General features: G+C 40.3%; 1 protein-coding gene across 1 annotated transcript; it reads left to right on the top strand.

Annotated features, from left to right (window-relative positions):
• The first annotated feature begins 252 nt into the window (after nucleotides 1–252).
• On the top strand, nucleotides 253–11,870 carry LOC144529784 (myosin heavy chain, fast skeletal muscle). The gene is made up of 39 exons (XM_078269077.1): nucleotides 253–471; nucleotides 660–803; nucleotides 894–1,050; nucleotides 1,148–1,175; nucleotides 1,263–1,368; nucleotides 1,454–1,546; nucleotides 1,629–1,692; nucleotides 1,825–1,923; nucleotides 2,000–2,103; nucleotides 2,199–2,337; nucleotides 2,712–2,830; nucleotides 2,935–3,084; nucleotides 3,158–3,328; nucleotides 3,419–3,725; nucleotides 3,832–3,905; nucleotides 3,994–4,081; nucleotides 4,204–4,321; nucleotides 4,413–4,536; nucleotides 4,636–4,772; nucleotides 4,860–5,115; nucleotides 5,256–5,498; nucleotides 5,614–5,790; nucleotides 5,892–6,037; nucleotides 6,355–6,445; nucleotides 6,540–6,929; nucleotides 7,075–7,201; nucleotides 7,549–7,667; nucleotides 8,043–8,239; nucleotides 8,346–8,529; nucleotides 8,619–8,784; nucleotides 8,883–9,007; nucleotides 9,126–9,434; nucleotides 9,513–9,716; nucleotides 9,802–9,927; nucleotides 10,042–10,212; nucleotides 10,356–10,460; nucleotides 11,352–11,447; nucleotides 11,544–11,675; nucleotides 11,850–11,870. The coding sequence occupies exons 1-39, from the start codon at nucleotides 253–255 to the stop codon at nucleotides 11,868–11,870; spliced, it is 5,826 nt and encodes a 1,941-aa protein (XP_078125203.1).

Here is an 11,870-nt window from a genome sequence, read left to right on the forward strand (position 1 = left end):
TGTGCATATTTTAGAGATTAATATATTTCTCTAAAGATGTATGTACTCATGATTGACTGTTCATTAATAGGATAAAAAAAGAACAGACCTGACTCCATCTTCCGTTTGGACCAAAGGAGGTAATTTCTAGTTTATTTCAAGTGATAGCCACAATTTCAAAACACAACTTACCTGATAGGCCAAACAAAACAAATACTAGAGAAATTTAGTATGTATAACCTTTTCTTAACCCCAGGCGCTTAAGGTGCCATCATGAGCACAGACGCAGAGATGGAGGCCTATGGCCCCGCGGCCGTTTACCTCCGAAAACCAGAGAGGGAGCGGATTGAGGCTCAGACTGCTCCATTTGATGCCAAAACAGCCTTCTTTGTGGCTGATCCTGATAACATGTATTCCAAAGGAAAACTCATAAAAAAAGAGGGTGGCAAAGCCACAGTTGAGACACTGGCACTAGAAGGAAAGGAATCAAAGGTAAGTCTAATCGTACAATCAAACAACGACCGGAAGGACAGTGGAGTTTGACATGACAGTTCTTGAAAACATTTGAATAATATTAGCTTTTTTACTTCACAGACTTTCAGCAAAGGATAATGAGATTCATTTTAATAAACTATATGAGACTGTATGACTATCTTTTTTTAAATGTATTTCCTATTCAGACTCTCACTGTAAAAGAAGAGGACATCCATGCCATGAACCCTCCCAAGTACGATAAAATTGAAGACATGGCCATGATGACCCACCTCAATGAGCCTGCTGTGCTGTATAACCTCAAAGAGCGTTTTGCATCATGGATGATCTACGTAAGCTTTGATCTTAAAATGTAGTGTGCTTTTATCTGTAAGTCTTGTGCATCTGTGCATGTGATAATGTTTCTCTCTATTGTGCTACAGACCTACTCTGGCTTGTTCTGTGTCGTCGTGAACCCCTACAAGTGGCTTCCTGTGTACGATGCTCAGGTTGTTAATGCATACAGAGGCAAGAAGAGGATTGAGGCTCCACCCCACATCTTCTCCATTTCTGATAATGCCTATCAGTTCATGCTCACTGGTAAGATATAAGTTACCACCGAATTTGAGGGGATGAAACAAGGAAAAATCTCACTTATACTGTAGGTTTAACTTGAATGTATATGCTTATATTTCAGATCGTGAGAACCAGTCTGTCCTTATCACGTAAGTGTAACAAAACTTGTCAAGATAATTCTTTTGGAACTTTATGACCATCTTGCTGAGAAATAAATATTATCCATAATTCCTCAGTGGAGAATCTGGTGCAGGAAAGACTGTCAACACCAAGCGTGTCATCCAGTACTTTGCAACAATTGCAGTGGCTGGAGCTAAGAAACCAGAAAGTGGAAAAATCCAGGTAAAATTGGTTGTCAGCTAAAAATGTTTGCCACAGTTGATTGTTGTTGAATAATCTTGTACAGCCTCATTATGTCTCTATGTAGGGTTCGCTGGAAGATCAAATCATTGCAGCCAACCCTCTACTAGAGGCCTATGGTAATGCCAAGACTGTGAGGAATGACAACTCCTCTCGTTTTGTAAGTATTCATATTATGGACCTTCACATAACTTTCTTATGCTTACTTAGAGTGAAGCTGACATTTTCTGGTAAATGTTTAGGGTAAATTCATCAGAATCCACTTTGGCTCTAGTGGCAAGCTGGCCTCAGCTGATATTGAAACGTGTAAGTTATTTTTCTTTTATAGGCAGTGGACAACATTGTCAACAATTACTATTGTTAAAAAATGTATTATGTTGCATTTTTGTTTTGTTTTGCATTCATCATCAATTCTTTATATCTAACAAATACTCACAGATCTGCTGGAGAAGTCCCGTGTCACTTTCCAGTTGTCTGCTGAGAGAAGCTACCACATCTTCTATCAGCTAATGACTGGCCACAAGCCTGAGCTCCTGGGTATGTTATAACACAATACACAAATAATAGAACAAAAAAATTTGCTCACTAATGCATTTCCTCTCATTTCTTCCAGAGGCCCTTCTAATTACTACCAACCCTTATGACTACCATATGATCAGTCAGGGTGAAATCACTGTCAAAAGCATCAATGATGTGGAGGAGTTCATTGCAACCGATGTAAGTTGATAGTATTTTTGTAGAATAACAGCAGACGAATGTCAGAATAACTTTATATACATTTTCTAAAAGGATATGCTGTGCATGAATTTCAGACTGCTATTGACATCTTGGGCTTCACTGCTGAGGAGAAGGTTGCCATCTACAAGCTGACTGGAGCTGTGATGCATCATGGTAACATGAAATTTAAGCAGAAACAGCGTGAGGAGCAGGGTGAACCTGATGGCACTGAGGGTAATTGTATTAATATTGTGATATTACATAATCAAATTACATCTTGTCACATCAAAGCACATCACTTTAAATACAAACACCTCACCTTTTTTGCATAAACTTATACTGCAAGAATGTCATCACAACTACACTGCTAAGACTTATACGGATTATATTGGTTGAATGCCAATTAGACAAAGAAGGACCGGCAGTGAGCACTCTGATGTGTAGGTTTTTAAAGCAACATGAGATAACCTATAGAGCGGTAGAGAGGTTGTGTCATCTGTGTCAAAATTGCAGGAGGAAAATCAATCATCTTACTTTATGGTGTTAACATTGCTTTATTAGATCCTGTGCATTTCTGTGTATTAATGCATTTTTCTTTCCTAAATCAGAGGCTGATAAAATTGCCTACCTCATGGGCCTGAATTCAGCTGACATGCTAAAAGCCCTGTGCTACCCAAGAGTCAAGGTTGGAAACGAGATGGTGACCAAAGGTCAGACTGTACCACAGGTAATAAAAAGAAAATGTGACGTTTAAAAGTTTTGGGACATATTTGCATTTTGATATAAAAACATTATTCTAAGAAGTTACCACACTAAAATCCTTATTTCTAGGTCTACAATGCTGTCAGTGCTCTGTGCAAGTCTGTCTATGAGAAAATGTTCTTGTGGATGGTCATCCGTATCAATGAGATGCTAGACACAAAGCAGCCAAGACAGTTCTTCATTGGGGTGTTGGATATCGCTGGATTTGAGATCTTTGATGTGAGTAATTTAAAGAACAGAATTTTGTCATCAATGTTTTTCCTTGGGACTGATTATATTTCTAAAATTACAGTACAACAGCTTGGAGCAACTATGTATCAACTTTACCAATGAGAAACTACAGCAGTTCTTCAACCACCACATGTTTGTCCTGGAGCAAGAGGAGTACAAGAAAGAAGGCATTGAATGGGAGTTCATTGACTTTGGTATGGACTTGGCTGCCTGCATTGAGCTTATCGAGAAGGTAAAACAAATCTGTCAGGTAGAACTAAAATCCTGTTTTCTGAGTGCGGTGTTAATTGTTGATTATTTTTAATATGACATTTCCTTTCAGCCAATGGGCATTTTCTCCATTCTTGAAGAGGAGTGCATGTTCCCCAAGGCTACAGACACTTCATTTAAGAACAAGCTGCATGATCAGCATCTTGGCAAGACCAAGGCCTTTGAGAAGCCCAAGCCTGGAAAGGGTAAGGCTGAGGCTCACTTCTCCCTGATTCACTATGCTGGTACAGTGGACTATAATATAACTGGCTGGCTGGACAAGAACAAGGACCCCCTGAATGACTCAGTTGTTCAACTCTACCAAAAATCTGCAAACAAACTGCTGGCAATGCTGTATGCAGCCCATGCTTCGACCGAGGGTAAGAAGCTAATACTGTAACTCCTCCATATGGTTTCCCATAGGAAATAAAACGGCACAATGAATAAAGAGTTAATTATTTGCTGGCACTATGTTTTAAAATGCAGAATCTGGTGGTGGCAAAAAGGGTGGTGGAAAGAAGAAGGGTGGTTCCTTCCAGACTGTGTCTGCTCTTTTCAGGGTATGTTTCCAGTTTGATCCAATTTGAGCTGATTGGTTCATGTTTTGAAGTTGACTTTTGTTTTAAATAATAATATTTCGCATCACAGGAGAACTTGGGCAAGCTGATGACAAATTTGAGGAGCACACATCCTCATTTTGTGCGCTGCCTGATTCCCAATGAATCAAAGACACCAGGTTTGGTCTTTTTGTGTTGTTGTTGCTGTTGTTGGTATTGTTGATGTTGTTGTTTTGTATTTTTTGAAACCAAAGACTAGCCTAAATGCTTTTTACACTGACTTATTTTGTACAATGTGCAGGTCTTATGGAGAACCACTTGGTTATCCACCAGCTGAGGTGTAACGGTGTGCTGGAAGGCATCAGAATCTGCAGAAAGGGCTTCCCCAGCAGAATCCTCTATGGTGACTTCAAGCAGAGGTGATTGTCAGTGGAAATAACTAAAGTGATTATGATGTGAAACATGGGGCTGAGGAGTGAGGTAAATATATATATATATTTTCTCTTGTAGATACAAAGTATTAAATGCTAGTGTCATCCCCGAGGGACAGTTCATTGACAACAAGAAAGCTTCAGAAAAGCTGCTGGGCTCCATTGATGTGGACCACACTCAGTACAAGTTTGGACACACAAAGGTTAATTCTTATAGACAATATTTACAGACTTCTACTTGTGCAGTTGTCCTGTTTTATCCATGTATGCTAATGACTAATTGCCTTCACTCGACAACACAGGTGTTCTTCAAAGCTGGTCTGCTGGGTACCCTGGAAGAGATGAGAGATGACAAACTGGCTTCACTGGTGACAATGACTCAGGCTCTTTGCAGAGGTTTCCTTATGAGGAGAGAGTTTGCTAAGATGATGGAGAGGAGGTAAGATTGCCATACAGCATACTGAATTACTTCTTAAATTCCAGTGGGATGTTAAACAAAAGCAATATTGTTAATGTTTTTTATTAGAGATGCAATCTTCGCCATCCAGTACAACATCCGATCATTCATGAATGTGAAGAACTGGCCATGGATGCATCTGTACTTCAAGATCAAGCCTCTTCTGAAGAGTGCTGAGACTGAGAAGGAGCTGGCTCAGATGAAAGATAACTATGAAAAGATGAAAACAGACCTGGCTACTGCCCTGGCCAAGAAGAAGGAACTGGAGGAGAAGATGGTTTCCCTGCTGCAGGAAAAGAATGACCTGCAACTGCAAGTAGCATCTGTGAGTAGAAAGCAAAAGCAGACTTCATGTTCTATTTGTCAGATCTTCTTCAGGCAAACAATCAAATGTTTTGCTGTACCAAAGCAACCCACTTTATATCATTTTTTAAATATGTTTGACATATATTGTTTAAACTATAGGAAAGTGAGAACCTGTCTGATGCTGAGGAAAGGTGTGAGGGGCTCATTAAGAGCAAAATCCAACTTGAGGCCAAACTCAAAGAGACAACCGAAAGACTGGAGGATGAAGAGGAAATGAATGCAGAGCTGACCGCCAAGAAGAGGAAGCTGGAGGATGAATGCTCTGAGCTGAAGAAAGACATTGATGACTTGGAGCTCACCTTGGCTAAAGTGGAAAAGGAGAAACATGCCACAGAAAACAAGGTTCACACAACTTGAAATATAGACTGATTCAAAATGCTAAAGTGTTTCTACAGAATCTAATTTGTATAGATGTTAAGTTATATACAAAATGTACCCTTCCTTCCTTTTTCTTTAGGTGAAAAACCTGACAGAGGAGATGGCATCTCAAGATGAGTCTATTGCCAAGTTAACCAAGGAGAAGAAAGCCCTCCAAGAGGCCCACCAGCAAACACTTGATGATCTCCAGGCAGAGGAAGACAAAGTCAACACTCTGACCAAGGCCAAGACTAAGCTGGAACAGCAAGTGGACGATGTAAGAGAACATTGCTTTCAGAGTTATTAAAGTACAAAGCAGTTTGGGTCTTAGGATTGATGTCCCACTGTGCAAATACAAAACTTTTTTTATTTCAAAAGCTTGAGGGATCACTGGAGCAAGAGAAGAAGCTCCGTATGGACCTTGAGAGAGCCAAGAGGAAGCTTGAGGGAGATCTGAAACTGGCCCAGGAATCCATAATGGATCTGGAGAATGACAAGCAGCAATCTGATGAGAAACTGAAGAAGTACTTGTTATTATTATATTTGGTGACACTTTACTTGCACATGACACTGTCATGACACATGAACCCTAACCGTAACTCTAACCCTAACCATAACTTGTCATGACAACAACCGAATGACACTTAATGACAGAAGCGTTATGTCATGAACGTTTATGACTTGTTTATAATGTTCATGACACGTTCATGAGTGTCATGTCACTCTTATGTAGATACCTTCAAGTAAAGTGTAACCGAAATATTTTACTATTGCCACAATGCAACATAATGATCCTGAGTCAACTATAACAGCAAAACATGTTTTTGTTCTGCTCTTCCAGGAAGGACTTTGAGACCAGCCAGCTCCTCAGCAAGATTGAAGATGAACAGTCTCTTGGTGCTCAGCTTCAGAAGAAGATCAAGGAACTCCAGGTAATGTAATGCATATGAATTTTAAAAGTCAGTTAATAAAAAACAACATTCTCAAGTTAAAAAGCCTTCTTGATATTACTTTCGTCAAATCTAGGCTCGTATTGAGGAGCTTGAGGAAGAGATTGAGGCTGAGAGGGCTGCTCGGGCGAAGGTAGAGAAGCAGAGGGCGGACCTCTCCAGGGAGCTGGAGGAGATCAGCGAGAGACTTGAGGAAGCTGGAGGAGCAACAGCCGCTCAGATTGAGATGAACAAGAAGCGTGAGGCTGAGTTCCAGAAGCTGCGTCGTGATCTTGAAGAGTCAACCCTGCAGCATGAAGCTACCGCAGCAGCTCTCCGCAAGAAGCAGGCCGACAGTGTTGCAGAGTTGGGAGAGCAGATCGACAACCTCCAACGTGTCAAGCAGAAGCTGGAGAAGGAGAAGAGCGAGTACAAGATGGAGATTGATGACCTTTCCAGCAACATGGAGTCTGTTGCCAAAGCAAAGGTATGCACTGTTTACAGGAAAACACAATTACATAGAATTTCAGCACATTTTCAAATAATGAAAGTGGAGAATAAATAGAGAATATCTGACCAGTAAGTTCCTTGCTCACAGCATTTGAGTCTTGTCAATTACATGCCAATTACAGACCAATCTGGAGAAAATGTGCCGAAGTCTTGAAGACCAATTAAGTGAAATCAAGAGCAAAAATGATGAAAACGTTCGCCAGCTAAATGACCTCGGTGCACAGAGGGCAAGACTGCAAACAGAGAACGGTGTGTATCCAAAGATGTGAAATGTGTAATACTATATTAATAAGTGCCTCTTTTAAATTCAGATATGATTTATTCCGATGTTCCAAATTGAGGATTGGGTTACGTGTTTAAATGGATACTGTGTGATTTGTATAGGTTACAGCATAGTTACTGAGGTCACATACTATGTATTGTATGTAATTCTATTTAGAGAAAACTGACAATTTCATATGAATCATTATTCTCTTACCTATGTGTTGTGCTATCATTTCAAATAGTTTGTTTTCTTTTTAATGTAAAGCACTTTCAGCAATATTTCAGGTATGAAAGAAGCCATCCAAAACGTTTTCTTACTCTTATTCGTTCAGGTGAGTTCACTCGCCAGGTCGAGGAGAAGGAAGCTCTTATTTCCCAGTTCACCAGAGGCAAACAGGCTTACACTCAGCAGATTGAAGAGCTTAAGAGACACATTGAGGAGGAAGTGAAGGTAAAATATCTTATATTTGCATTGTCCACTTTATAATGCAATGTGTGCTTGGGCTGTCTATCAGGTATGATATCTCCAGTCATAGCTAAGGCACGACAAATGAATGCAGAGCATTTACTTATTGTAAACCGAATTAAATATGTCAGACAGCACAGCTCTGTTTAAAAAAACATGAATTTCAATGTATGTTACAGTAAAAAAAGAATGCTACAGTAAGTGTGTCCAGGAACACATTTTGCCAAGACCACAAACACACACACACACACACACACACACACACACACACACACAAACACACACAAGGTGAAAACAATACCAGCGTTACTGTCTTGGCTGGTAATTAAGACTTCAGTGCTTCTTATTATGAATTTACAGGCCAAGAACGCCCTGGCCCATGCTGTTCAGTCAGCCCGCCATGACTGTGATCTGCTCAGAGAGCAGTTTGAGGAGGAGCAGGAGGCCAAGGCTGAGCTGCAGCGTGGAATGTCCAAGGCCAACAGTGAGGTGGCTCAGTGGAGAAGCAAATATGAGACTGATGCTATTCAGCGCACTGAAGAACTGGAGGAGGCAAAGTAAGTGAAACCTTTTTACTTTTTCATAAATACTGCACATGATTTTAATTCAATAGTTTACCAATTCAGATATTTTTGCTGAATTAAATTCACTACTTCACTTCAGGAAAAAGCTTGCCCAACGCCTGCAGGATGCTGAGGAATCCATTGAGGCTGTGAACTCTAAGTGTGCCTCTCTGGAAAAGACCAAGCAGAGGCTGCAGTCGGAGGTGGAGGACCTCATGATTGATGTGGAGAGAGCTAATGGTCTGGCTGCCAACCTTGACAAGAAGCAGAGGAACTTTGATAAGGTAAATGGTTAAACTGGTCATCAAAACCAGTTTAATCACAAGAAACACATACAAATATAATTAAGTAATTATTTAATGAACCCTTCTAGGTCCTGGCAGAATGGAAACAGAAATATGAGGAGAGCCAGGCAGAGCTGGAAGGAGCCCAAAAGGAGGCTCGTTCTCTCAGCACTGAACTGTTTAAAATGAAGAACTCTTATGAGGAGGCTCTTGATCAGCTGGAGACCATGAAAAGAGAGAACAAGAACCTGCAGCGTATGTCAACTACTATCTACTTTAAAGGCAAATAATAATAATATTTTAAGGTTGTGGAGGGTATAAGAATGTTTCTCTTTTTTGTATTTTCTCTGTAGAGGAGATCTCAGATCTGACTGAACAGATTGGTGAGACTGGAAAAAGCATCCATGAGCTGGAAAAAGCAAAAAAGACTATAGAAAGTGAGAAGGTTGAAATTCAGACTGCCCTGGAGGAAGCAGAGGTATCATTTTTATATTTAATTTGTTTGTTATTGCAACAATTCCTTTAATGGTGTCCTATGCCATTAGTTCTTTTAACTAATTTCAAATATGTTTCGACGAAAACGAATTGTCTTGCAGGGTACACTGGAGCATGAGGAGTCCAAGATTCTCCGTATTCAACTTGAGCTCAACCAGGTCAAAAGTGAGATTGACAGAAAGCTGTCAGAGAAGGATGAGGAGATGGAGCAGATCAAGAGGAACAGCCAGAGGGTGATAGACTCCATGCAGAGCACTCTGGATGCTGAGGTCAGGAGCAGGAATGATGCCCTGAGAATCAAGAAGAAGATGGAGGGAGACCTGAATGAGATGGAGATTCAGCTGAGCCATGCCAACAGGCAGGCTGCTGAGGCCCAGAAACAACTGAGAAATGTCCAGGGACAGCTCAAGGTGAGATTTATTTGATTACTGAATGAAAGAAAAAAAAGGTTTGAGAGTAAGAGAAATTAATATTAACTCTTTTTTCAGGATGCCCAACTGCACCTTGATGATGCTGTCAGAGGACAGGAAGACATGAGGGAGCAGGTTGCCATGGTGGAGCGTAGAAATGGCCTGATGCTGGCTGAGATTGAGGAGCTGAGAGCCGCTCTGGAGCAGACAGAGAGAGGACGCAAAGTGGCTGAGCAAGAGTTGGTTGATGCTAGTGAGCGTGTCGGACTGCTTCATTCTCAGGTTTGTTCTCAATTCACAAGAAACTATTACTTTAAAAATTCATTATAAATATGAAATTAAATGTGGCTCTTTATTTAATATTCAGAACACCAGTCTTCTGAACACCAAGAAGAAGTTGGAGACTGACTTTGTCCAGGTTCAGGGTGAAGTGGAGGATTTAGTTCAGGAATCAAGAAATGCTGAGGAGAAAGCCAAAAAGGCCATCACTGATGTGAGTTTACATCTCTAACTCACCTATGTTATGTTTTTGGTCTACTTCCATGCATTGATAATGTTAAGTTTATTATAGATTATGAAAGAATTAGAGAACATTGTTTTATTTCAGGCTGCCATGATGGCCGAGGAGCTGAAGAAGGAGCAGGACACCAGTGCTCACCTGGAGAGGATGAAGAAGAACCTGGAGGTCACAGTAAAAGACCTGCAGCACCGTCTGGATGAGGCAGAGAACCTTGCCATGAAGGGCGGCAAGAAGCAGCTCCAGAAACTGGAGTCCAGGGTATGTACTGTATATAAATGCTCACAGAACGATTGAAGAATGAGAATCACGCTTTAAATGCATCAAACTTTTCCTTTCTTCCTCTGCACTCAAATCCTTGTACAAAACTTAATTTATTTATTATTTATATCATCACATTCCAGGTGCGTGAGCTGGAAGCTGAAGTTGAGGGTGAGCAGAGACGTGGAGCTGACGCTATTAAAGGTGTCCGCAAATATGAGAGAAAAGTGAAGGAGCTGACCTACCAGGTAAATTTAATTTCACTAAAAATTACCAGAATTAGTCCTTTGGTGGAAAGTAACAAAGTACTTTTACTTAAGTACTACCTAAGTACAAGTTTTTATTTTTGGGATCAATTTTTTATTATTTTTTAGCACCATTCATCATACATGCATACAGAATACACTCCACAATACATGCCAGGCAATGTCAGGTGGTGCAGAGAACAGATGAACACAAATGGAACAAGAACAAAAACCCTCTCCCACCCCCCACCCTCTGCGGTCTTGAGGAAAACAAAAGAAACAAACAAACAGAAATCACACCTTGCCTAGTCGCTCTCCTCTAGTTCTTGTGGCGTTGAGGTCATTAAGTCTGATAATTGTGCTGTTGCGCTTTCCCATAGGCTGATAGTTGATGGTTTGGCTTTGACCTAAGTACAGTTTGAGGTAATTGAACTTTACTGGAGTATTTTCAAGGCACATTTTTACTTATATATTATTTACTTTAATATATACTTTTTTACTCCACTATATTTTTGGGGGAAATTATAGGCTCTGCACCCGCACGTTTCCATTTACCCTGCCTGATTAGACCACTATAGTCAGGTATACTGTAAGTAGAGTGGAGCTACGCTGGGAAATAAACACAAATACTAACCCAATTATAACTGGGTAAATTGCATTAATATTGACAAGGAACATTCTGCTTAATGAGTACTTTTACTTTTGTTACCTGAAGCACATTTATCTGATCATATTTGTGTACTTTTACTTAAGTAATATTTTGAATGCAGGGCTTCTTCTTCTTCTACTCTGTGGTATTACTACTTTTACTTAAGTAAAACATCTAAATACTTCTTCCACAACTGCTTGATTCTGCTTAAACACTCCATAAGTGAGTATTGATTATCTGTACAGACTGAGGAGGACAAGAAGAATGTGACCAGACTTCAGGATCTGGTGGACAAGCTGCAGCTCAAAGTCAAGGCTTACAAGAGACAGGCTGAGGAGGCTGTAAGTCAGCTATGTTAATGTGACTAATCATGCAGTGGATGTTATAATGATATCACCATGAACAACTAAATTAATATAACTCTAAACCCTTCACAGGAGGAGCAGGCCAACACTCACATGTCCAGGCTGAGAAAGGTTCAGCATGAGCTGGAGGAAGCTCAGGAGCGTGCTGACATCGCTGAGTCCCAGGTCAACAAGCTGAGAGTCAAGAGCCGTGATGCTGGAAAGGTAACGGTTTCCATCTCTTTGACAGTGTTATGTATTGACCATATGCATATACTTCATCAAGCCATGGTTTTTACATTCTATAAAATGTTGCATTGCTTTCTCCATCAATACTGAATGTTATAGTATTCTTACTATACAAGTACTACAAGTACTAATTCTCTCTCTTACTTTCAGGGAAGTGACTCTGCTGAATGA

This window comes from Sander vitreus, chromosome 15, assembly GCF_031162955.1.
Source record: "Sander vitreus isolate 19-12246 chromosome 15, sanVit1, whole genome shotgun sequence".
In the NCBI taxonomy this organism is placed as follows: Eukaryota; Metazoa; Chordata; class Actinopteri; order Perciformes; family Percidae; genus Sander; species Sander vitreus.